Here is a 27,694-nt window from a genome sequence, read left to right as displayed (position 1 = left end):
ACATTACTTTGAAAACAATTATACAATCTCATAGAATGCAAAAACTGAAAAATCCAGAGTAAAATTAGGGTTTTTCTTTTTTCTTTCACTTGAGTCACACTGAAATGATTTTTAATAAAGATGTTCAAAAGCACCAAAACATTAAAAACAATGTGTAAGTTGGTAACAAATACCCATTTTTCCAACAGTGGTGTTTTGTAGACAATCATCCTTGGAAACCACACACTGATAATAGTGCAAAGACTGAGATCAAATAACAAATATAATCCTGATGTTTATTTATCAAATCCCATCAGTGTATTCAACTGGCTTTCAAAATAGGGCAGTTTCCCCGTACTGGCGTACGTGGCAAACCAGGTTAAGAACAGAAGTCTTTCAAGATTTTTAAAATGGGGCAACACTGGTCAGAATTTGGTACGTGAGGATAATACAGCTACTGAAAATCTTGCCATACATCATGAAAAAAACTTGGAGGCAATGTGTATAGTTTGAAATGTCTTCATTTTAGAATATTATGCTTAATCATTCCGAACAGAACGCTGTTTTCTGTGTACAATCTACAGAGCAACTCGCTGTTGATGTTACATGAAATAAATCATACTTCAAAGCTCCAGAGTATGTGGGGCCATAAAACCTGATTAAGTTCTATACAACAATCATCCCAGGTAAGTGTTTCTTTTTAATAAATGGCTTATGAGTCTAGTCATCCAAGAAAAAGTAGTTTCCACTCTTCTTTTGTTCTACATCCTAGAAAACAGAAGCAACAAAAGTTAGCAACACCATTCTACATGTAGAATTCCACTGAAGGTATTCCTTAGTGGTGTTTGCCATAGTTCTTGCGCAACTCCCTGTATGCCTACCATCTGTGTCTAAACACCACAGGGTCCATTACTCAAAAGCAGGATCACAACCCGGCCCCCATCCCATCCCTATTCTAGAATACTTCATACCAACTCAAGCAAAGTCCTTTTACACAAGATGCTGCACATGTACAAAATCTGCCATGTATTGGAGTATTCCTGGGAAAACTATACCATTTTAAAAAAAGTCCTTTTGACTTTGCCTGGCACAAAAGGTAAGTCAGTTTCAGAAGTGCCTATTATATACAAAAAAAGTTTTCCCAGAACTGTTTATACAGTAGCTAGTAACAAATCCATTCTCCTACCTGCCCAGCTGCTCTTTTATTAGGCTTATCTTACAAATGAGCACACAGAAATAAATGGTTTACTAGGTGGATCTGGGGACTGAACTGTGTGTCTTCCAAAACAAAACAAAACTGAATTTCACAAGAAATTCTTAACTTGTTTTCTCCTTAGTACCTCTTTCAGAACTGGGAAAAATTTTTAATTTTATGGTAGAACTTGTCATTTCTTTGTCCTGACTAGGAAGTAACATCAATCACTTAAAGCCAAAATACACAATGCAAGCTCAAGGGATCCAGATAATGTGTTGGGTGCTCAAGAACACAATTATGTGCAAGGTGACTTAGCCTAAGGTCCTTCAAGAACTCACTGCTTAGGAAAGCCGGCGCTACAAATAAAACAAATGGGATTGCAGACATCTGTACAATGTACTTCTAAAACTGTCAAGTGTTAAAGATGACAGAGACAGGGTGATGAAAGGTTAACATCAGCACTATAGGTGACAAGAGTAAATGCTTTTAGAGTTCACTTTGTACAACCAAAAAACTTTCACCTTTTAAAAAACAAGTACCACATTTCAGACTAAAGAGAAGGCTGCACAATTTTATGCTTTATAAAGACAGAAAGACACTGCCAATTAATCTCAAACAGTTTTTTCCTTCTTAAAATTTTATGCTCATGGAAGGAACCTGACTTACTTTGAGTTTAATCGTGTTTTGGAAAACAAATTAGAAATTTGGTTAATGTATAACGTACTCTTAAAAACTTCTAAATAAAAACTCAATGATGAATTTAAAACGTCATCAGGTACAACTGACACTATGGATATCTCTGAGTCCATGCAGCAACAGTAAATATATGATGGTTGCTGCATAGAACGACTATGGGATGCCATCAGGAATTGAAATGTAAAAAACGTGAACCTTGAAATCAATCCTATATGCTGCACTGACTTATAAAGAAAGACTTCCAATTGTTTATGCTGATAAAAGTTATCCATGACTTGTCAGAGCATCCACCTACCTTAATTGAATTGAGTTTGTTTATTCGTGGTCTATAGTTGTTTGGATCTCTTCTGAATGTAATTTCCAGCTGAGACAAAAATTTGTTCATGCCAGCCAAAAGGGTTTGAGGACTGGAGAGTGAAAAAAATCAATTTTTTTCAACTTTGATTAAATTTTGCTTCCTTAAAATAGCAATCTTTTGGAACAAAAGGAAGTAGTAATCACTATTGCCTCCAATTCTCTAATCATACATCATCGGGTAATAGCAGTATATTATATAATGTCACAACATCTTATAAATCTTATGTTCAGAAATGGCTATAATAGTTTGACAGGCCATAATATTTCTTTGGGTAAAACAATTTAACCTGCATGACACAGAAAGAGTAAACACTGCTGGGTGCCAGTGGCTCACGCCTGTAATCCTAGCTAGCTACTCAGGAGGCAGAGATCAGAAGGATGAGGTTCAACGCCAGTTCAAAAAAACCCTTCACAAAAGAGGACTGGCAGAGTGGCTCAAGGTGTAGGCCCTCAGATTCAACACCACAAAAAATTTAAAAAACCCCACTAAAACAGAATCATTCTTTTTGCAGTGCTAGGGATAAACCCAGGGCCTTGCACATGCTAGGAAAGCACCCTACTATTGAGTTACACACCTAGCCCCAGAAATACTACTTTAAAAAGAAACAAAAACATCACTAGTAAGGAGATTTACAGAATCTCAAACTAAGACTCCTAGGTAAGAAGAGGATTTAGTTTTTGGGTTTTTTTTTTTTTTTTAGTGGGATTGGAGTTTGAACTCAGGGCTTTGTGCTTGTGAAGCAGGCGCTCTACCATTCAAACCACACATCCAGTTCATTTTGCTCTGATTATTTTGGAGATGGGACGGGGTCTCCCCAACTATTTGTCCAGCCTTGCCTCAAACCATATATTCCTCTTGTTCTCAGCCTCCCAAATAGCTAGGATTATAGGTAGCCACCAATGCCTAAGTAGGAGGAGATAATTAAAAAAAAAAAAAGGCCATGTTAGAAATTTGGCAGGAGAAGGGTGTATGTACTTCCACATAGTGGTTTTTAGAAATAACTTTTTATATTACTCATCTTTTTAACCTAAACTGGTTCTTAAATAAGCCAAATTACCACATAGAGATGAAACATTTTAAGCATTTTGTAAACACAAAGGGATGATCATTATGTGAATAAACAAATTAAAGTTTCCCTAACTTTGCAAGAAACATGAAATTCTTAATAACTGGAATAGAAATTTAACATGAAAACAAAGGAATTCTGGGAAGCACGGTACTTTTCTTTCTTGTAAAAAATTATTGAAATAGTAACTCCATTACTTCCTTTCTAATGTGAGAAAACATTATGTTGGAACCACATGAGTCAAAAGTGTTTTGAGTGGTGGTATTTATGGATCAACATAATACAGGTTTAGCACTAACTAATGAAATTTTTCATAAACGGATTTGAATGTTAGACTTCTCTTTATTACAAGTGCTTCCAATCAACCTGGTCTGGAAAAGGGTAGAGTAATTCAAACTTTGCTGTAGGTTAGTGTCAGGTATTTTAGGTCCACTATTAGCTCAACCATTTTCAGCACAAAGTGGGCAAGTATCGTAATCTGCTGGGATCTTCTGTCCCATACTAAAATCAAGAGTTTCCAAAGAATTACTTATGCAAACAAAATCTTGTTTTGGAAATACAAATAATGCAGGTGACAAAAGTTAAGCAGAAAGAAAAGGTGAGGGGCCAGGTAGGGCTCTTTAGGCTTATGGCCCAGGGTCAGGAATTTCACACTAAAGTTTGGAAATTACTATTCTACAAGATCCCATTCAGTACTCAGCCAGAAACTCACTGACTCTCAAGATTATTCTGATTATGTCATTAAAAAAGTTAAAGTGGTCACAAATTTAATGTGTACAGCTTAATGGGAATTTAAAATGTAATAATTTTACCTGTTTGCAACTGTGTTCTTAGATGGAACACCATCAAAAACGATGACCCGATCTGCTAGATAGGTGGCCATGATGAAGTCATGTTCCACAACAAAGGCTGTCTTCTTTGCATGGAGAATGAAGCTAGAAGACAATTTAAAAATCTTTTATACTTCTTATCACAAAACATTCAAGTGTTATGTTAAGCACCTGTGTATGCCAGGACACACAATCACAGCACTAACGAGCAGGACATTTACCGTTTGACAACCCGAGCTGCCATCAGTCTTTGTTCAGAGTCCAAATATGCAGATGGTTCATCAATTAAATAGACATCAGCAGGTTTGCCCAAACAAAGAGCTAACGCTACCCGCTGCAGCTCACCACCAGATAATGTCTGCACCTAATTGAAGAAGTGTTGTGAGATATGTAAAGACACCCAAAATCTACAATGATAAAATGTAAAAGGTAAAGAAAATAATTTTGTTGAGTACCTCCTGATCAATGATGTTTTCAATCTGCAGAGGTTTCATCACATCAGTCACAAATTGTGGATGAGTGTAAGCATCTCTTATCTTTTCATGTAGTAACTGGCGAACACTTCCCTGGTTTTAATGGAAAAAGTATTTAAATGATAAAGTATTGGTACAGACTTGTATTTATGAATTTTTTTTTTGTTTTTGGCAGTACTGGGGTTTGAACTTAGGGCCTCATGTTATGCTTGCTTGGCAGGAGCTCTACCACTTGGAATTGTGCCCCTGACCCTTGTATTTCATTCCTTTATGGCTAAATAACCTTACACACTCTGTACATACACCATATCCTGTTTATCCATTCATCAGCTGACAGACATTTGAGTTGTTCCCACTTTTTTGCTGCTCTAACCATTTGTGTGCAAGTTTGGTGCACACAAGGCATGTCTTCGCTGTTAAGGCACACACCTGCGTGCAACTGCTGGTACTCATGATAATTCTAGCTGTGGAACTGCTACATTGTTTTCAAAGAGGCCCTACCATTTTACATCCCCAGCAGCGTATGAGGTTCCAATCTCATGTCATCTCTAACACCTGTTACTGTCTTTTGGATTTTAGTCATCATAGTGGATGTGTAGTGGTACCTCACTATAATTTTGATTTGCATTTCCCAGTAACTAATGACTGAGCATCTTTTCACCTGTTTAATGGTCATCTGGATTTCTTCTTTAGAAAAATATTTTTTTTGGAAAAGCTCACATCAGGGTTTTAAAAATGTAAAGGATTATTTCAGAAAATAGATGGCAAATATTTTAGAAGTACTTTTCAAGTTGGTTGTTGGGGCGCACACCTGTAATCCCAGCACTCAGGAGGAAGATGCAAGAGGACTGCCAGTCTGAGGCCAGCTTAAGACTACATCGGGAATTCCAGGCCAGCTTAGAACTGCATAGAATCTAATTTGGTGAAGGATTTTAATGTTTTTTTTTTTTTTTGGTGGTAGGGATTACACACAGGGCACTGTACATGCTAAGCATACACTCTACCACGGAGCTATTCCCCGTTGCTTAATATAATAAAAGAAAAACTACAGCAAATATATGTAATTTTCTTTAATAACCAAACAAAAGAATAACAACTCACAGTAGACTTAGGACTGATTTTCTGTGGCTTGTAACTGACATTTAGAACTGGCACTTCACCTACAAAATAATGTAAGTACGTAAGACACAAAAACTGCCCATAACACTGAAGGGCTTTGTGGAACAGTGTAAAAAGACACATAATACCTCCTTCATCAGGTTTAAGTCTTCCAGCCAGCATTCTGATGAACGTCGTTTTACCTGTACCTGGGAACACAACAACAAATTGGCTGGAAAGATATTTCACATTTCAAATAAAAGCACAATGTCCAACTTGCTTGCTTATTTATTGATTGATTGATTGATTGTGTGGGACTGGAGATAAATTCAGGGCTTCACATTTACAAAACAGATGTTCTACCACATGAGACATACTCCTAGTCCGTTTTATTCTGGTTATTTTGGAGATGGCGGTCTCATGAACTATTTGCCCAGGCTGGCCTGGAATCCCACTCTTCCGGATCTCAGCATCCTAAGTAGCTAGGATTACAGGGGTGAGCCACTGGAACCTGGCCCTGAAATACACTGTGGACTTTAGAAAGTTACACATAAAAATATTTAAATCTTTCATGATTCACCTGTCAATAGCAGTCTAAGCTTATTTGAAGTAATAAAGACTAGTCCAATTATGTAATCACCATTTTAAAGTATGGTAAATGTATAAAAGTTTAAGACTTGGGATAATTTTTTTATTGAGCTAAATTATGAATGCACACAACTTATTAAAGTAGCATAGGCTACTTTATGACAGACATTAAAATTCATTTAAAATGAAATGAAAATATTTAAACTGCAAACCAATTGTAAATGTTGACTGATATAATCGGTATACAAAATTTTTCCTTTACAGGTTTGTAAGTTGTAGGATTACAATACAAATTATTATTACTATTTTTTTTGTGGTACTAGGGTTTGAACTCAGGGCCTTACACTTGCGAGGCAGGTGCTCTACCTCTTCAAACACTCTGACAGTCCTGTCTTGTGTTGAGTATTTTCGAGATAGGGTGTCACAAACTATTTGTCCGGGACTGGCTTTGAACCAGTCCTCTTGATCTCTACTCCCGAGTAGCTAAGGTTACGGGCATGAGCCAGTCACCTGGCCCAAATTATTACTTTTAAGTCACAAAGATAACAAGTACTTAGTAGTCAGATTTGTATTACAGTTTAAGTTATGATGACAATTCAGCATTAAAATGTTGATAAATGTAACAATTTATAAAGACTGAATACCCTAAATTTATTTTTTTTTAATTTGTGGAGTTCCCTCCCTTCCTCCCTCTCAAAATAAAAAGTCCAAGAGGGGTATAAGGAAAATATTTTTATACTGGATTGTTTCTGAATTACCAATTTGTCCTTCCTAGTCATTTTGCAAGATCAATAACTGTCTTGCTAATTTATACATAGAAAAACTACCTAACATGTCTTATTTTCAATGAAAATTATGAGACCAAATAATAAATATTAACCTGACTGATACAAGATTAAATTATACCATGCCACAAAAATGTGAAGTTACATCAAGAAATTTATGCCAACCTACAACTGCAATGTTTTCTATGGAACAGGTAAAACTAGTTTGGGTAAATAGAACTGAGTTCTATATAAAAAATGACAACTCACCATTTTCCCCCAGCATCACCATGATTTCAGAATCTGTAAATTCTCCAGCCACGATTGCTAGCTCAAACTCTCCCATCTTTTTCTTCATCCCTGGATATTTATACATACACATCTTTTTAACTTCTTCTTCATTTGCTGTCTCAGCCACTTTAAACACAAGTGATGCATCTCGGAACCTCAAGTTTTCTGTTGGTACATAGCCATCCAGAAAAATGTTTATGCCTGTTGGGAAATAATATGCCAACAGATCAGTAAAGATCCATTAGAGACTACATTTGTAGGAGCAACCTGTGCATAGATTTTAAATTTCTGTGGACTTTTGATAATATGCAGGTCTGCCTACGGTTTTTCACGTTTAAACAATGTAAGTTTAACGTAAATTTAAACGATTCATGTACGTCTATGTATGTGGCTATAAACACACCCAACTCACATACAAATACAAAAGACATCTTTTTCTTAGTGAGAAAGGGGTTTGAACATAGGGCTTTGTGCTTGCAAAGCAGGTACACAGACGCTTGAGCCACACCTCCAGTCCATTCTGCTTTAGTCATATTGGAGATGAGGTTTCATGAACTATTTGCCCAGGCAGGCCTCAAACCTCAATCCTCCTGATCCATTCTCCTAAGTAGCTAGGTGCCTGGTGAAAGACATTTCATTATGTGACTGAAGATTATCTGAGGTTTTTCTTTCCCACCAGGTTTTATGTAAAAGATAGAACAAGATGTCATTTTTGCTGTTTTCTTATATCAAAACTGTCATTTTTGTTTATGTGAAGGAGGCGGCAAGAATGGAGCATTTTCAGATTGAAATAAAATAGAGAATCATTTTTTAAATAATTTAAGTTATGGTATTCAATTTCTAGAGATAATCATAAAATCTGAATTTACTGCATTACATCTTTTTCAAGTTAATTTTGTAGTTTCATAGGAAAACAAACTAATTCCACTCAATGTAACCATTATATAACCAGATTTTAATAAATGAAATTAAACTATCATTGCATATGAAAATCACTCCTTATTAAAATTATAAGGCCACAATGGCAGACAGAAAAGAAAAAGTGGATTATTAAGGAAATAATGAAAGAGTTCTGGAAGGTCTTGAAAGAGTCTAAGAAGGTTGTTCATTTCATGTGGAATTAAGACCCATGTCAGAGGCATGACAGCCTAGAACATGGCATACAATGAGCCTTGGCTGAGAAAACAAATGAAAATACACTTATTTAATCATTTTGCCAAAATCAGCATTTTTGACCTTAAGCTAGTTAAAAATTATAAAGTTAAAAAATTTAAACAAAAACAAACGATGATAAGTTAATAGGCACTTAGTCAAGGTGTCTAATTTTTAAGTTAGGGCAATTAAAACTCAAAGAAGTGTACTTTGCTCAAAAATCATGGGAAGTCAGTCTTTATATTCCACTGCCATGTTTGCCTTGTCAATTTATAAACGAGTTCAAACTGCAATGATCTTTACAGTCCATCTACACAGTGCCTCACTTATATATGGTGCATTATTTCAGTACCTGAAAGGAAAGCAAAAAGATTAGGTGGAGTTTCTTTCTTCGTTTTAATAGATGAAGCACACTAAAAACCACTTATTTAATGGCACAATATTCAGATATGGCATTTACAGCCAGGATTGTGAACAATGACTGCTGAGTACTCACATCACTATAAACCTGACTCTGGAGCTACATGTTACTCAACAAATACCTGCTACCTACAGAGAACAGAACATTAATAATTGCTTCTGAAGAGCAACCTCACAATTTAATTTTCTTAAAATACACATCTATTTATTTTAAATGTACAAGTAGCTAAGTTATAAAAATTCTTTTCCCTCATCTTAAGTTAAAATATTTATTCACTTCCTTATAAATTATAGAAGCTACCACCATTTTTTTTCCCTTTAGTAGTGGTATTGGGGATTGAACTCAGGACCTCTAACTTGCTAGGTGAGTGCTCTACCACTTGAGTCAAGCTCCAGACTGCTACCACCATTTTTTAATGAAAAAGATGTGATGCAATGTAAATTTACTTTTCCAAGAGAGTTGTTTTTAGTTATCTCAATCTCTGAAAAGACAGAAGAAACACCATTTAGAGAACCACTAAGGCTACAGGAATTATAGTTGTAGAATATGGATTGTTTGTTAAGATACAGACTGAGTTAGTCCTTTTAGTATTCTATATTGTCAACTTAAGAAAGACATAGCTGGAAAGAATACAAAGTAAAGAGGCAACAGAAAGAAAAAGAAGAAATTAAAAGGAAGGGAATGCAAGGCAGAGAATGCATGGCTAACTTGTTCAGGAGTCACTCTATAGTTTCTACTTTGGCTTAACTTGCACAGGACAGGAAACATAGAAGAAAAGATCTGAAAGTCCCTGTTTCTTCAAAGTGGAGGAAATAAATGAAAAATTTAACTTACTAACCTATCATTAGATTTCAGGTAACGTTTCCACAAACTTATGACAGAGATTAGAGATAATTTTGAAACGTGGAAGTAGGATGAGCACTGAATGGTGTTAGCCTGACAGAGACAAATTTCAAGATGACAAATACTGCAGAAGTCAAAATACAGAAGACTTTTTAATATAGTGAAAATACTGAAATTAATGTTTCCCAACAGAAAATGCTCCAAAAAAGAACTATCTTTTCTGTAACTGATGTATACAACCTTTTTAATATACTACATTCTCCACAGTGATTAAATACCAAGAGATCACTGCTTTGCATAAATATTAGAACAATACAAAACTACTTATTATCAATAATACATTTTCTAAGCATTAGAATACAGCATATGTGAAAAGTTTTTCAAGTTACCTTCTCTTACACTAAAAGGCATAGTGACAACACCATAAGCACTCGGTACACCATATAAACAGCAGATGAAGTCAGAGAGATAGTCTAATACACTTAGATCATGCTCCACCACAATGATATATCTGAAAATCAAAACAAACTTTTATTTTTAAATTTAACATAACAAATAAAAATTTGCTAAACTCTTACATAACTATTTCTTTTTGCTTTAGTTGCAAATTTTAGGAAAAGAAAGACATATTTAAAATAATTTAAGTATAAGAACATATTAAGTAATGCCGTATTTTCTTACATGAGGCTCATTGTTAATGCCCATATTTAGAAATATTTTCCTTAACTAAAAGAAAAATCTAAAAACATAAAAGTTTCTAGATACATGAAATGTTTTGCTACTAAGAAACATTTAAAAATAACCTTTACAAAGTAGGAACAATTACACTGCACTCAAATGTAGCCTAAATTGTGTGAATTATATGCTATTCATCTTATGTATTGAGCACTGTAGCATATCCTGCCTGTGTTAGCTGTCGTAGGGGTTCATACAGAAACACAAAATGGAATTTTTCACCTAAGAACTTTGAATTTAGTCAGATAAGAGGATAAATAGATAAACAACAGTGACAAAAAGCTACATGATGGTCTGGAGGTGTGGCTCAAGCAGCAGAGCACCTGCTTTGCAAGCACAAAACCCTGAGTTCAAATCCCAGTCCCACCAAAAAACAGAAAAAGACAAATTCTACAGATGAGAACCAGTGAAGGTCCAGAAGAAAGGAAATAGGTAAGTGTGCAATAAAGCACCTTATACAGATGGGATAAGATGTAAACCTTATGGTGAATTTGAGTAAAGTGATTAAAAAAAAGTATTGCTATAACAGAAGTCATCAAACAGTCATGAAGCGTTTATATAGCATTTTATTCCTATTCCGACTTAGTTCAAGGTATTAAAAATTAAGACCTACAGTCATCTCAAATACCAACTTAATGTATGAGCTTTCTGCGTGAATAAGAATTTCTATCTCTCTTAATGGAATTATTATCCTCATAAAAAACACTTTATTTCCCTTACTTACTTGACAATATAAATTGTCAAGTCTGTGAATTCTTTCTCAAAAATGGCTTGTATATCAATTTCATCCTTTTTCTCCCCTCCTAGATTCTTATTCAGGCTCTCATTATACTTCTTTTATGTTACTGTACACTTTGGAAAAATCTCACTTTCTTCAGGTCCCCTGATGTGGCTCTCCATTCAACATGAAATGAATAGACTTAGACTCTCTTTCAATACTTTTTTGATGGGTGCTGAGGATCAAACCCAGCGCTTGCATTCTAGGCAAGTGTTCTACCACTAAGCAACAGCCCCAGCTGGAAAAATCAATTTCTGCCCAAATAATTCATGTTTCCATTTTTTCATGTTTAAGGGGCTACTTCCTTTCTTAGTCTCCTACCAAAATCTTCAGCTGGTGAAATCCCATTTAACCCTTATTTAAGGTCCACCTGAAATCCTATTCAATGTAGGAATACCTTTGCTAACATGCAAATGAATTTTTTTCTTACTCTTGAACCCCTGTAAGTATCTGAACTCCTCCCTCAATCTCCTTCAAATAGAGGTTACAAAGGTTAATAGTTCAAAACATGACTTTGGTCTGTCACTATTCTCTGAAGACTTGGGAAGAATTAGAAAATCGGTATCATAGTAAGAGATCTGTACTGTCTATATTAAGAAAATTTATAATTTTAGATTACCTGTTAGTGTTCAGTCTGATTCTCTAAAATCTTGTCTATCATTGTTCCTTTCTCCAACTTACCTGTTTTCTAGTCCTTGCTATTTTCTCAAGAAATGATCTCCAAAATCTTTTTATAACATTAAATATGCTTATGACACACAGAATTTCAGAATGGAAAAATACTTCCTGTGGCTCTTTTTCAATCTATCACTACATACTGCTTATTTTAAACTCAATCTATAAATAAGATCTGTATTATCTGTAAAAAAATATTAATCACTGTTTTCACTGTCTTAACAATTTACCCCCATTACAATTAAAGTTACTATATTCTCTCATAGGAAAGTCTTGTGTAGTATTAATTTTTCTCACTAGTTTTCCCCGAAGTCCACACATACCTGTGTTTATTTCATCCTCCTATCCTTCCTATATGAAATAGCTCCTTATCTGTCAAGTTTTTTCATTACAAGTGAGTAAAAGCAGCGACGTCTCATTTTCTAGTGATCTGCCTAAACACTTACAAACTGAAATGAAAGTCTGTTGGTTATGAACTACTTTCCCTTTAGCTTTTCTTTATGGCTAGGACATTATTTGATACTGTTAAAGTTATATATGATGGTAAATAATCTAAGACATTCATTTTAGTAAAATAAAGGGTTATACAAATACTTCATAAAAAGGGCAAGAACCATTGACCTGACTGCTTCGTATTTAAGACTAGGATACATGTGTATTCTTTACCTTTAACACATTGCGAAGTCCTTCAATACTGGATTATGTTTTTATACTTGCATTCCCCAAAGATACTATTATATTGTTCAAGTATTTGTATAAGGTGAAATTATGGCTACTATTTTGTCATCTAAGAATCTCTTTACCACTGATACTGAGTTTCACTTTGAAGTATTCAGGTGAATTATTTGTCCTTGGGTAGGACTTATACTCCTTCAATTTAAGGAGCTGTGTTTTTCATTATTTCTGAGAAGTTCCCTGCCATGATGTTTTCGTGCCTTTATTTTCCAGATTCCTAAGACACATGCAAATAGTCTTCTCACTTCATGCTCCATGTTTTTGAGCCCCTACCCCCTTTATAATTTAGTCTCATTCTCTCTCTGCTGTATTCTACTAATCTTCAGACCAATTTTTAAGGTTTCTCATCTTGTCCTAACTCATCTAATCTGTCCAGGGAATTTTTAATGTTGGTAAATTTGTAACTTCTACATTTGTTTGGGTTTCTGAACAATTTATTTTGATCTATTTTTTTTTCTTGCATCATATTCTCAGGGTTTGAATATTTTTAAACATCAGATGTTATTACTTTGGAGAGTCTCTTTCAGAAAGTGAGATGAAAGTTCTAATCAACTGTCTTGTGTAGATTTGCTGACCACATTTGTAGATGGTTTTCTGTCATAATTTTATAACCCTAGATCTGAGCTCATGCCCATGTCTTTACTCGTAGGAAGTTTGTGCAATGAGAGTTGAGGGTGTGTCCCTTCAAGTGGATTTTTATTTGCTTCTGCTATGTATCATAGAACTAAAAATTCCAACATCCCCTTTGTATGCTTTTTCACCCTGCAGGGTTCATGGACCCTACTGGTTGTATAAATTAAGATTCCATAGCCATATGGTCTGTTGGACCAAAAACAGATTTAAAAGATAGCCAGCCACCACTCCATTTCCTAAGTGCTTTCTTGACATTTCTAGTTTCTGATAGGTAGTTTGTTTTCAACTTGCCTTTTTGCTGAAAGGCAGTCCTTTCAAAGTTCTGGCATATTATGTGTAATAGTCTAATTCAAGGCTTTGGTTCTGTCCACCAGGGGGTCTAAAAACCCAAGACCAACATTATATACAGACCTGCAAAATCTGGCAAACCGTGCCCTAATCTTTTATATATTTATACTTCTCACTTTGGTTTTTGATCCCTTGGAATTTCTTTTGCTTTCTTGCAAGATAAAGTCATGTGAAATGATGTTTATTGAATAGTTACTAAGGAAAGATGACATGGTATAAAAAACCTTGTGTCAAAAAACCCTGTGTCTGGTTGCAGCTTCTTTATATGGTAAATCTGTAGCCTAGAACAAGTAACAATCCTTGCTGACCTTATATTCCTTCAACTACAAAATAAGAATACTACTTAGAGATTCATGACAAGATTACCATGAGGATCAAATTAGATAATGGATTAAAAACTGAAAAAGACCCTATGAATACATGGCATTGTGATTGCTTAACAGAGGTTAAGAACTCTTTACTCAGCAAATTCTAAGCACCAGCAATACTCTGATGATTCTTAAATCTCTTATGAGAGAGATTTCCATTTGAGGCACTGGGAAAAGCTAAGGATGATTTGCTTCTCTAGAACATATATATATATATATGCCAAAATTTGCAAATAATTTCAGGATATTCCTAGGTTCCCTAGAAATAGGAGTGTTAATATCTGAATCTTATATCAAGAACTAAGAGGAAGGTAAATATTTTATTTTATTATTTTTCCAATAGTACTGGGATTTGAACTCAGGGCCTCACATCTGGTAGGCAGGGGCTCTTACCACTTGAGCCATGCCCCTAGCCCTTTTTGCTTTAGTTACTTTTCAGGTAGGATTTTTGCATGCACTGGCCTCAACCAGGATCTGCCAACCTCGTAGCTGGGATTACAGGTGTGAGCCATTGTGCCCAGCCTAAATGGCAGCAAATTCTGGTGATGAACAACATGTATATGTACATGTTCGATCCTTACAAGTCTGTAAAACCCAAACAAAACAACAAAGGAATAGTCCAGATATGTACTTACCTATCTGGATTTATTAGAGATCTGATAGTAATAGCAGCCTTTAAACGCTGCTTGACATCTAGGTAACTAGAAGGTTCATCAAACATGAAACTACAAAAAAAGGAAAAATCATTATAATTCTGAAAGACATACAACATAATTATATCTTACATGTTCTTTTAAAGTACTGTAATATCGATGGCTTCTGATTTAACAAAGATTTTCTCTTATACTAATGTAGAGAGGATATGTATAATGGTAATAATTTCTGTACTTTGTTTAGAAGTAGAAGCAAGCAATTATGAAAAGCAGAATTGCACAGTAAATTTGAGGAGACTCTCCCACATTGAGAGTAACATAAATTGGCACCTCCAGGTGAAAAATATTCTGATATTGAGTCTGAAGTTGTTCAAAGAGCTTTTCTCTTAATTAGTTAATGTCCTAATGCATTAAAGCAACAGCTTCTTGGAGGACACTTTACAAGCCTTTACTGGATACCACAGTGGAAATGTGGGCAAAGGTGTGAGTACTAAATACCTGAAAGAAGAAAGATACTGTGGAGGTAGGAAGGAAATTTGCCTTTTCCACTCCTTTTTCTGCATGGCATGCCACCCCAAATGGAAGTGGTCTCAAGGACCTTGTTTTACATGAGGCATTTAAAAAGCTTATTGGTCTGGCTGAAGAGCTTAAATCTTAAAACTTGGAATCTGCAAGTCAAAATTACTTGTCAAAATAAATGATAATTTTCCCCCCTGCAGGAATAACAAGAGGGAAAAATGGGTAGTTGATTCACAACTGTCTCAACATATTTCCTCAAAATTTGAGCCTTAAGACACCATGTCTATTAATTTCTGTCAAATCAAATAAAAACTCGAAAATAAGGATTAAGATATATAAAAATTATAAAATAACCTACATATCAGCTTTCTGTATGCAAACGACAGCACAAGCAAATCTCTGCAACTCTCCTCCTGAAAGGTCTTCAACATTTCGTTCTTTTAGGTGAGTTAGATCTGTAAGGAGCAATTCAGGCACTGGGTTCAGCATTATAAACTTCACCTTGCCTCTTCTGGGCACAATGTACACTGGCTGAAATTACTCTGGGTCTGAATGGCATTTCCATTGAAAGGTGTGTAACATAACAAGTCAATGTGACAAGTGGTAGAGCTTTCCCCGTTTTCGTCTGTAATCCATATAAAGGTGTACATGTACCTTTGTAACTGTAAGTTCAGGGTCTAGTAAAGCACACACAATAAGCACTTACCCAGCTGCTGACATACAACTGCCTGTGTTTTTGTTTCATCCTTTCGGTCTAAGATAGACCCCACGGTCCCCTGTTATAATATATCAGAACTAGTCACCACCAATAAAGAGTCCACTTTGATATAACTTTAATGCTTTTACCCAATAACAAAAATATATAAATTCTCCCTATAAAGTAACTGACCTTTGCAGCCTTGGGAATCTGGTCCACATACTGAGGTTTGATGATGGCTTTTAGGTCATCTTCTAGAATCTTGGTAAAGTAGTTTTGTAATTCAGATCCACGGAAATAAGTCAAAATTTCCTGCCAGTCAGGAGGATCCTAAAAAAAAAAAAAAATCACATAATAATTATCTGAATTTAAGTTAAGAAAACAACTGCAAAGAGGATGAATGCTATAAAAAATAGAACATATGCCCAAATAGAATACTTCTGGCTCCTAAATTAACATTAAGAGAAGGTGGAGATAGCATTAGCAACTCAAAGAAGTTTAAGTAAACTAAGAATATTCAGTTAAGTAGCACTAAAATATTAATTAAAAAAAAAAGAAAGAGATTCAGCTATAGTTTTTCAGAATTAAACCCACAAATTATCTCGATAAGAAAACCCCGGAAGACATTAATTTTTATAAAGTGTGAATACATACATCATATTTCCCAAGGTTTGGCTTTTGCTTTCCTGCTAAAATTTTTAATGCAGTTGATTTTCCGATACCATTAGTTCCAACTAATCCTAAAACTTCACCTGGACGAGGGATTGGCAACCTGTTATAAAATAAAACAAAAAGCAAAAAGCAACTCAGACTTAGGTAGAATAAGCTATATAACAAAACTATTTGTTTTAATGCATTTGCAGCTCACACACATCCACTAAGAAGCTAAGAAATATATGCCAGATATTATTGGCTATTAGAAAAAAAAACAGCCAAGATTAACTTTAACTGTTAATTGTTAGGAAGATGCATGACCAAGATTACTCCACATTTTATTTACCAAGTTCTTATTCAAAGCCCATTATTTTAAAGTAACATATTTTCTTACATTTTAAGGCTTAGTTTTAATGTACAAGAAAATGCTGTGGAAAAAAAATTTCATAGCAGGTGCAACCTCACACTGTCATTTTTTAAATGTGTGGCCTGCCGTTTACTTACAAGGAGAGAAGTTCCACTTCATTCTCCCTGCTTCAGTTGGCTCTTTAAAGCTGGCAGGTTGAGAAACACCTTTTTATTAGTAAATCTAGTTTCCCAGATTCAAAATATTAATGTTCAGCAGATAAAAACCTTAAAGAATTAAGAATTTTGTCCAAGTTCATTCAGAATGATATTCCCTGTGGACATTAAGATTAATGGATAAAAGAAATCAAAGGCAATCCCTTAAAAGTTACAGAGGAGGAAAAGGGTATTATGAATGGCAGTGATTTTCAATCTTGGTTATATATTAAGAATCACCCAGGACTTTTTCATCTTCCTTAGGTCCAGTTCCTATATCCAGAGATTATAAATTCAAGTGGGTTAAAACCTGGGAATTAGTTGTTTAAAAGCTCCCTAGACTTAACTCTAATATTAACAAGAATGAACCACTGACATATACAATATGATTCTGCATCATGTTCTAATATTCTGTTTCCCTTTGGTGGGTGGTCAATATAATTTTTTCCATTTTTCTGAAAATTTCAAATGTGTTTCACTCTTTGTTTGAAGAAGAATGCTGACTAGAAAATATACCTGTGAAGTTTGAAAGCATTGGCACAATATCGATGTGTTGTTTCCTTTTCCAAGTTGCTTGGTAAGTTGACAATTGATAAGGCGCCAAAGGGACATTTCTGTTATGTAAAGAAGCAGTTCTGTATTAATTTGTAGAAATATAATACACAACTAAAGTGGATTAAGAATATTCTTATAAGCATTCTTCCAAATGTGGAGGTTTCACAAAGACGTGAAATATTGTTTCATTTCTTTTTCTTCCTTAAAGGCTAAAATGTTACCACTCTCTTTCACGACCGGAAAAATCCTAGACATTAATACTTTTCAAATTCCATCACTAACAGATGCTTTCTTTCCTTTTACTTCCTGTATTAACTATTCCTATCCTTGTATACTTTTTTTCCTGCCTTAGATAAAGTCTTTTAAGATCTTGGTTTTTATCTTTTTTGGGGGTTATTTCTATTCTACCAATAGCTAGAATATCTGTACAGACCAAGGATTAATGCCTTTCTATCATGACTTACATCCATCTCATATAAAAAAATGCTTCATCGCTAACTAAATTCATATTTAAAAAAGAAAACACTCATAGATAACCATATACAAAATAATATTTAAATATGAGATGAATGTGTACCCAAAAAGAATGGCAAGCACAAGATTATTAAGAGTGGGAATGTGGCTAGGAAAATATCTCAGAACAATAGACAATGATAGAGTCATACCCCAAAAGTAAAATCTCAGACTAGAGATTGTTTAACAGACAAGTTCACCAAGGAAGGATTGATTCAGAAGTTTCTCTATATAGAGATTTCACAATTTTATAGACTATAAGAACAGAATTTTTTAAAAACCTTATTTTCCAGTAATCCGTATCTACTATTTCTTCACATTATTTATTTGTTTCTTCTACTGTTAATTCTTTACAATTGTATTTTTCTAGGCTGGGGATGTGGCTCAAATGGTAGAGCACCTGCTTAGCAAGTGGGAGGCTCTGAGTTCAAACCCTAGTATCACCAAATACAAATATTTATCTATCTATGTATATATCTATATATTTTCCCCCTGCCAGTAAAGTCATCTTCATTTACAAAATATCTACTATCTTCTTTTCATTAACGTACATAAAATGGTTGTAGGTTGCAAGTAATTTTAAACTAATGCTGCATGGAAAAAATACCCATACTGTTCATAAATAAGGTAAATTTAAGTAACTTAGTATTCAAGAAGTATACCTTATACTCCTACTCTAAATAGATTAACTTAATTATTATTTATTTGGCTACTCAAATGAACATCCAAAATCTCAGAAAATAGTCTTCTTACAGTAGCAAAAAAAGAAAATAAAACAGATGAGTTACATTATTCAAATCAGATGCCTAGTACCTAGGACACAGGCAGGGATATGTAATAAAATTAGTAAATATTTGCTAGAAGGAATTGTTTTTAGCTTATGGTTTCAAAACATAGGAAAATGTATTCAGGTACCCAGGAAATTTTTCTGGACACTTAACCAAGGATTCAGAAACTGAAGTAGAATACACCTATACTTTATTTAAACAATTTATAGGGTGGTATCCATACTGGTGAAGTTCCTTTCTATATTACCTACAAAAAATATCTAAATTAAGAACTTTATACAATGGTTCCAAAACTCCTCTTATGAACTAAAGTTGGAAATTTACCGTTCGTAAGTTAACACTTTTCATATTCCACCAGTGTATGGAATTCTATCCCTTTACTTCCTGTATTTAACTATTCCTGCCCTTGTATACATTTTTTAAATTTGAAAAAAATTAAATTTTTTTAAGTTAAAAATTTTTTCTGCCTGGAAGTGAGGGAGGTGGAGGTGAGGCAGCGGGGAGAGGCGGCCTAAACAATGTATACACATATGAATGAAAGTATAAACAATTAAAAAAAATAAAAATTTTAAATTAAAAAATTTTTAATTTCATTAAAATTACTGAATGCAACTAAAACTAATTGAACTATTTAAAAATTATACTATTAAGACAAAGATAATTAAAAAATAGGTAATATACAGCAGAAGAAACATGTAAGGATTAAATTTCAAAACTTTCGGCTGTGTGTCTTTCTACTTAAAAGTGAATATAAACTGACTTTGTAGTACGATAGTCATACTTGACATTTATATGTCCAAAACATTCTAGTAAAGCCATACTGGAGAATGTTCTCATAAAAAGGTAAATAAAGAGAAATAAGCTGGCTGGAAAAGGCCAAAAAATCTTATTAAGAGTATATATATTAAGAGTAACTTCTTAAAGCATGGTTTAATTAACATAAAAAGCAACAACCCTGTTAAAAGGATACTACTTTCCTAAATTTTTACTTTTTATTCAGTCATCCTATACTTTGTCTTTAAAAGTAGTCATAAATTATTTCCAATTTTCAGATTTCATTTTTGGGCTGCAAATTTGACCTAATAAATAAAATGTTATCACTTACCTTAATACAAATACCACAACCAATACAAAGAGTTTCAGAAATCCACGCTATTTTGCTCTGAGGTGTAACTTCTATGCATAATTTTCCTGGTATAGAAAATGATACAATTAAGTACTTCCTCCTGATCTTCTAGAATTTTGTGAATATTGCTATTTAGGCCATGCTATTTCCAAATTCCATGGGGAGCAAATTTTCCAAAACAAAGACCACACATAAAAATACATTTGAGAGAATGTCTTAACCAGTACTGTGTGGGGGTAAACTTCTGAATTAAGTTTCTGAGGTTACTAATTACATTAGTATCCTGTCAAGCAATAGGCAGATGATTAATGTATTTTGTTTAATTTTCTAGTGGAGAAGAAAATACACTAGTGAAAATGATGCTATTTTAAGTTGACATTCTGAAATCTCTTTCCTCCCTCCCTCTCGTTCTTTTTTTTTTTTTTTTTTTTTTTTTTGGTGTTGGGGAATGAATCCAGGGCTTCATATATGCTAATTATTGAATCAATTCATAAAACAAAATACGCCTTGGAAATGGTAAAGCACATTCAAAGAGAGGAATGAAATATGTTAGCTAGATTAGTGAAATTCCAAAAAAGTATGTAGTAATCTAATACACAGGTAAAATTAAACATTGTATTAGGGATATTAACAACAGTTTTGGAATTGCATGGGAGACAGTAACAAATGAATCTAAATTTTCTCAGTTTTTCTTTTTGGTGGTACTGGAGTTTGAACTCAGGGCCTCACGCTTGCTAGGCAGGCACTCTATCACTTGAGCCACTTCTCCAGCCCCTCTAAATTTTCTCAGATTTATTAAGTTTAGACTTCACAAGTACAGGTAGCAATCACATAACACAGCACTACTGCCAACAATATGTCAGGTACTGATAGAAATTTCATCTTGAAAATATAGCAAAACTTCATGAAGTTATAAGCTCTATATTCTTGTTTTATTTTTAAAGATGAAAATATTATCAGTACAAACTTTTTAGGGAATCTTCCCCCATGACTTAAAAAGTTGTGGAATAGCAAGACTCACAGTGACCTCTGGTTTGACTTCACATTCAGTGAAACTTTTCAATACTGACATTTAACATTTAAAAAAAATGGGGGAGGTAATCATTGAGTCACAAAGTGATAAAAGAAATTTAGAACAAACTGAGTTTCTCATCCTTATAATTTAAAGAAACTAATGGGGATAGCTAAGTATATGCTAAACTCCATACAAAAACTATCTAGTCAGTTAATTGCCTTTTAAAACCTTTTTTTAACTCTTAAATGATCCACAGAACAGCTTACCCATTCGAACCACAGGGCAACTCTTTTTGCACTCCTGTCGACATTTCTTAGGTTTACATTTGTCATGGTTGACAATAGCAATCCTTGTTAATTTGTCCGCCATAATTTTAAGAAAGTAAGAATATCCAGCTCTTCTATTAAAGAAAAATTAACAAAATTAAGGTAGTCAATGCAATTAGGTAAAAGAAATCTCATAAGCATAGGAATATAAAAATAACAATTATATGGAGATGGTATGATTATCTGGAAAACACAAGAAAAATGTAAAAATGATCAAGTAAGGTTGGAGAAGCAAAATCTAGTATAACCTTCAGATATACATAAACTCTTTGCCACTTATAGTAACAACAAAAAAGAAAACAACTAAGAATGTAATTATAGGTATGAGAAAACTTTAAAAACCAGTAAATGACAAAAAAGATCTAGCCAAATAAAATGATACACTATCTCAGTTTTATAATAAAGAAAAGTCTTTTTTTGGGGGGGGAAAGGGCTGCTGAGGTTTTTAACTTAGGACCTTGTGCTTGCTAGGCAGGCACTCTAAAACTTGAGCCACACATCCAACTTTCTGCTTCAGTTAATTTTTAGGTAGATTCTCTGCAATTTGTTTGGGCCCAGTCTTAGCTATCATTCCGCCTACCCAAGGCCTCTGTAGGTGGGATTACAATGTGCCCCACCATACTCAAACTTGTTGGCTGAGATGAGGGTCTTGCTAACTTTCTGGCTGATCTGGTCTAGAACCTTGATTCTCCCAGTCTGTGCCTCCTACATAGCTGAGTTTACAAGTACAGTCCACCAATACCAAAGAATTCAATCTTCCCTATCTTTATATATTTAATCCAATTTCATGGGGGCAGCGAACAAAACAAACTCCACAGTGAACCAATGAAACCAAATCTAAAGCTCTTCCAGAAAATGGATAGCCAGGAAAATTTCTGAAAGAGCAAGGATGGGGGAACTTTCAGTTGACAAGGTTACAAAAAATTATATAACGACATATAGACCGATAAGATAGAAAGACCAGATATAAAAAACATTTGCAAAGATGTCTGCTCCCCAGCCCCCCAAAACTAAGCATTACTTCACATTCTCATTCAAATACCACTAATGGAAATGGCAAATAATTAGGGCTGATTGATCAAAGTAAAAACTGAACTTCCCTGGGAACTTGTGATAGGCCAGATGGACTTTATGCTAACAGCAATGAAATAAAAAGGAGATAAAAAGAAAAAAACCTCTATGTATGTACTGTGCTCACTTTCAAAGCTTTGATAAGTCTTGATATATAGTTACATACTATTAGGATCAATGAGAACTTAATTTTTATAAATTTGGGCCCAGTGCATAGATACTAATTTCCTTAGAATGGTGATTAAATAATTCCAAAAAGTGCATTCATACTCCAGTTTACCCCAAAATGTAATGAAGGGACATGAAGTCAAAAGACTATCAAAGACCTCTGTAGGCCTTTTGTGACCTTTGATCTTGATCTCTTTTGACAGACTGCCTTCCCTGTAGAACTCTCAGTTGTTTCCCACACCCATCAATATTGATTAAGCTTGGAGTGCAGACAAGAAATCTTGCTCCTAGATGCTGTTCCAAATGATTCTCTCTCCTTCTTCTTCCTAAAAACAGTTTTGCCTTTCAGACTATCCAATTGCTTTAGTCATTTACAGATCATCAGATTATTTCCTTTCATTCTTTGAAGATTTCAGCCCTTGACTAAATTCAATCCTTTTTTTATAACTGACAGTTTCTTTGTAAGCCAATATGCTCACAGATGATCCTTCTAGCAACAACCTAACCTCCATTTCAAAGAACCCATTCTTCATTACTCCTATCAATTTTAGCTTACTTCTCTAGTACACAATTATCAACCCTTTAATCCTCACATTCTCCATATTATCACTAACTCTTAATTCTACATTTCCACTGATCCTCAGTTCTTGTTATCTTCATTCTCTTCTTAACCCAGTTAAAAATTCTACTGCAAATCTTTTATACTCTTAACCACAATCCTGGCTAATTTAAATCTATCTCTGAAGACAAGGACAAAACCCAAGCTGGTTAAATTCATCATCTCAAATGCACCCTTGTACCAACCAGCAATCATACATTTGTCCCTCACTATCCACAGGGGACTGTTTTTAGAACTTCTACGCTGTGGATACCAAAATCCATGTAAGTTCCTTACATAAAAAGAGTGTACTATTTGTATATGACCTGTGCAGTCTCCTATGTATTTTAAACCATTTCTAGATTAATTATAATACCTAATGCAACATAAATGCTATGCAAATGTTGTTATACCATATTGTTTAGAGAATAAGGAGCAGGAAAAAAAAGTGCACAGGTCCAGTACAGATCCAGTATTTTTCCAAAGTATTTTTGATCCGGTTGTTAACTGTGAATATGGAATCTGCAGATACAGAACCCTTAGATATAGAAGGGGTACTGTATATGTATTTTCCTAGGTAAGTCCATCTGTATAATAGAAGACATTCCCCCCAAAATAATGTTCCTGAAATTTTCCCTAATAATTAATTAATTATAATAATTAATTTTTGCATTAATTATTCTCTCTGCTGGCTCATTCCCACCATCATTCAAGAATCCCATTATCTGACCCCATCATCTCCCAGTGTTGTACTTTTTCAAGATGGCTTGAAAGAGTTGGTACATTTATTGTCTCAAATTCTTCTCTACACATTCTCTCTGGAATCCATACCAGGTTTAGGTGCCCATTTCAAAGCAACTTGTCATGCGATCACTGTTCTGAATTCACATAGCTCAATCAAATGGTTAATTATCAGACCTTAACTGACCAACCCATTGCATCTAACACAAATTATGACCTTTTCCTACTAAAGTAAAAACCATTTCTTCTTGGTTCAAGAATACAACACTAATCTGGTTTCCTTCCTACTTTCCTGGTCACTTCTCATCTCCCAGGCTTCTAAATGTTGACAGTGCTCTAAGACTCAGACTGTTTTTTCTTAAATCTATACTCATCTCTCAAGATGTTCTATTCTTTTGTGATTTTAAATCCCACGTTGATTCTGAAAACTCCCAAATTTCTGACTCCTAGTCAGGACACCTCTCCTGAAGCCTAAATATGTACATATGTCCAACTGTCTACAACACACTTCCTCTTGCAGGTATAGTAGGCATCTTCCCAAATGGGTCCCTGAAATCCTCACTAAAATTCTCACTAGCAGCCCTGCCTAGTCTGTGAAATGGCAACTCATCTTCCATTTACTCAGATCCAAATCCTTGAGATCATCTTTGTTTTCTATTCCTCCACAGCAAATTCCATTGAATCTACCTTTAAAATGTATCTGGAATCAGGCCACTTGTCACTTGCCTCCAGTATAATCCACCAACATCATCTCCTACCTACATTACTCTAATAGCTACCTAACAGCTATGTTTGCTTCCTTTTACTCTAACACCCAAGAGTTCATTTTTCAATACAGAAAGCAAAGCCCAATCCTTGTAACGTGTAAGTCAGGTCATAATTACTTAAAAATCCTGTTCCGTTTGCTATTCCCCCCAAGGGGTTACATGGCTTAGTCCTTCAAGTCTTTACCTCAGTGAGTCTTCTCTAGTTATACTACCCAAAAACAAAAAACAAAACATCAAAAAAAAACCCAACACACTCAATTGTCTTTTTAATCACTCTTCCTTGCTTTATTTTTCCTCTTATTTTCACTACCGGACACACTATATAGTTCATATATACATCTGATATATATGGAAAAATTCATCATGTGTACACATATGTGTTCTCTCTCTGTATGTCTCTTTTCCTCTCCAAGTAGAGTGTAATCTATCATTATGAGAAAAGGCATTTTTGTATATTCCAGTGGTTGGACCAATGGCTAGTACAAAGTAGCTCAAACATTTCTGTTGAATGAATAAGAAAATGAATTTAAATAAAGCAAATAATTTTCCTATGGGTTATATCAACTCCCAGAATACGTTGGGAGGAAAAAAGAAAATTCAAAAGGAAATCAAATAATTCTGTAGTTCCGAGTCACTTCTTTAAAAAGTAGTCCAGGTCTCCTAAAGGTTATAAGAACAAATTAAATGATTTGAAAAAAAAAAACAAACTATTATTCTTAAACAAAACAAAACAACTTCCTAAGAACTGAAGTTTTTTTTTTTTTAAGCAAGCTATTAAAATAAACTGGGCACTATGCATTCCAACTTAAATACAAATTACCTGGTGAATGAATTCTACACTAGGGGATCTTTTATTATGACATTGCTTATATTAAACTTTGTTTCTGTCAAGCTACTAAAACATTTCACCTAAGTTTTCAAAATCTTTTAAAAACCAGGCGACTAAAAGACATGTTTATGTTAGTATAAAAACATACCAGAGGTGGCTACAAACAGTGATAAATTATAATGCATTAAAGCAAAATGAATATAGATTCTTACATAGAAAGCATTTGCAATCTAAGATCAAAGTCAAAATGTTGTATAAGAGCATTTACAAGATTGCTGTTGAGTAATGGAGCTTATTTTAAGTTAAGCTTGCTGTAGATTGGTTTTATAAAACAGGTGCGTAACTCTGATTTCAATGGGTCCCCCTCCTTCCAGCAACTAGTAAATGTTCTTCCTTAATTTTGGTTTGGCTTTAAATATGGGAGGACAACGTTTTTAACGAAAAAGTAAAACCCTAAACACCTTGTGATTCATATAGATAGGAGACTTTGGTAACACTGAAAAACACTGTCAGGTGATTGGTACAGAATGACTATTTTCAGATACAGGTCTAAAGATTCCAACATAAATGTCACTCTCCTAACCACCTCGTTAACAGTCCTCTAGACAGGGCACACACAAGACAAGTTGTTTTGATAGTTGCTCCTTATCGGTTTCACCATCAACAAAGTGCATGGGATGTGGGACTTCAGCTTTGGCCATCATTCATTCGCAAAAATGCCAGTGCCTACAGTGTACTGAGCCCTGAAAGGTTATCTAAAAATAACTGAATAAAGACACGCTTGATCTCAAGGAGAGTCAGACGAAGGGGAAAACATCAACTGGGAAATGACTTGGGGTACCCGGGCGACGTTAGCCACCGTTCATTTAACGCCTGGGAGTGGACGAGGCATACTCGACTTCATGGCGGCAAGATGCCAAGACTCACTCCACAGTCCCCAGAGGCGGACGAGCCCGACCCCCACAGCCGGCACGCACACGTGACAGCATGTTCCCCGGCCGCGCGGGAAGCCTGGGGGACAAGAGGCCGCTCTCAGGCAGCCGTCCTCTCCCAGCGGCCGGCTCGGGGGGCGCAGAGTCGAGGGGAGTGGAGGCTCCTCTCTGGGACGGTGGCATCCGCGACCACAGTCGTGGCGGCTGGCAGGGGACAGCAGCAGCCCAAGGCCGGCATCGCAGGAGGTGAAGCGCGCCGCGCCGCCCGCCCGCCCTAGGTGCTGCCAGCTGTCCCGCCAGAGCCGCTGCCACGCGCTGCTCCAGTCTCCGCCACCTGGAGGCCTAATCAGAGGATAAACGTCCCCACGGTCTCTCCAAAGTGGCAGGCAGCAAGGGGCCAAATTCCCCCCACCTACTCACGTACTTGGAGAAAACGATCCCGCCGTGGCGGGGACTGCAGAGACCGAAACAGCTCCTGCCTTCACGTCTCAGCCACACAGCGTGTTCCTACCGCCACCGACCAAAATGGCGGTGCCCAGCCGCCGCCTCGCGCATTCCATGAGGGCGTAGTACGCGTGCGCGACGGAGCGCGAGGCGGAGCTCCGGGGGTAGGTAAGGCTGACGGCGTGACGTCGTCTCCCTGCGCCGCCATCCCTCGGCGAACACAATTTACGTCACTGGGTGGGGGAAGCCAGGCTGTTCCAAGCTGCAGAGTGGGAGTGGTGAGCATCTGCGGGAGGTCCTGAGATCCTGAGCTTACCTGTCTACCCGGGTCTGGAAGCTGTGAGTGTGCGGGCTCTTCCTAGACACCGACAACGGTCCTCGCGTCAGCAGATGCACTCTTCTCCCCAGTCTCCATTTCCCTTTACGTTCGTGATCTCTCCTAGCCTTGGTGCGTCAGGAGTGCAACCGCTAGTCATTCTGTACACCTGCGGGCTCAAGCAGGGCCAACGTCTACTCCGTACAGTGCTCACGGTGGCGTTCTGTCCTTGGCCTGGGTTCCCTCCAACGAGTGGTGTTCAGCTCTTCCAAGCCGTGAATCCAGTCGTCTTCTACCTCCGTGTTTTATCCGCTTGGTGGCGTCTAGTCCCAAGTCCGTCAGTTGAATTCTGCCCCCACGTAGAGATTTCTTTTCTCTCTCTCTCTCTCTCTCTC

The 27,694-nt window shown here is 35.7% G+C and overlaps 2 protein-coding genes across 4 annotated transcripts in view; one reads left to right on the top strand and one right to left on the bottom strand.

The window, feature by feature from the left end:
* Positions 1-249: 249 nt before the first annotated feature.
* Abce1 (ATP binding cassette subfamily E member 1) lies at positions 250-27,122 on the bottom strand. Its single transcript, XM_020181339.2, has 18 exons — positions 26,964-27,122; positions 21,374-21,507; positions 20,072-20,157; positions 17,627-17,724; positions 16,550-16,667; positions 16,088-16,225; positions 15,905-15,974; positions 15,557-15,653; positions 14,662-14,751; positions 10,144-10,265; positions 7,318-7,539; positions 5,845-5,904; positions 5,699-5,757; positions 4,580-4,690; positions 4,346-4,488; positions 4,107-4,229; positions 2,166-2,277; positions 250-747 (listed from the first exon to the last, which is right to left on the bottom strand). The coding sequence occupies exons 2-18, from the start codon at positions 21,474-21,476 to the stop codon at positions 700-702; spliced, it is 1,800 nt and encodes a 599-aa protein (XP_020036928.1). The 5' UTR covers positions 21,477-21,507; positions 26,964-27,122; the 3' UTR covers positions 250-699.
* A 70-nt stretch (positions 27,123-27,192) lies between these two features.
* Positions 27,193-27,694, top strand: part of Anapc10 (anaphase promoting complex subunit 10) — a 71,761-nt gene continuing 71,259 nt past the window's right edge. The window contains exon 1 of one of the 3 annotated variants that reach the window (XM_074041212.1): positions 27,193-27,322. The gene's annotated coding sequence lies outside the window, so the exon portion shown is untranslated. The other 2 variants (XM_074041213.1, XM_074041214.1) reach the window with 2 other exon arrangements.

Source organism: Castor canadensis, chromosome 9 (genome assembly GCF_047511655.1).
Source record: "Castor canadensis chromosome 9, mCasCan1.hap1v2, whole genome shotgun sequence".
Taxonomy (NCBI): Eukaryota; Metazoa; Chordata; class Mammalia; order Rodentia; family Castoridae; genus Castor; species Castor canadensis.
Note: the sequence above shows the minus strand (reverse complement) of the source record. Positions and strands in the feature narration are given on the sequence as shown.

What these genes read in the sequence shown, in the direction of transcription:
- Abce1 (XM_020181339.2), bottom strand. Translation starts at nt 21,476, where the DNA reads ATGGCGGACAAATTAACAAGGATTGCTATTGTCAACCATGACAAATGT. An exon ending in TTGCCCTGTGGTTCGAATGG is followed by an intron (nt 20,158 to 21,373) that starts GTAAGCTGTTCT and finishes TTTCTATACCAG; the next exon opens with GAAAATTATGCATAGAAGTT. An exon ending in CAAACCTTGGGAAATATGAT is followed by an intron (nt 16,226 to 16,549) that starts GTATGTATTCAC and finishes TTTTTTTTTTAG; the next exon opens with GATCCTCCTGACTGGCAGGA.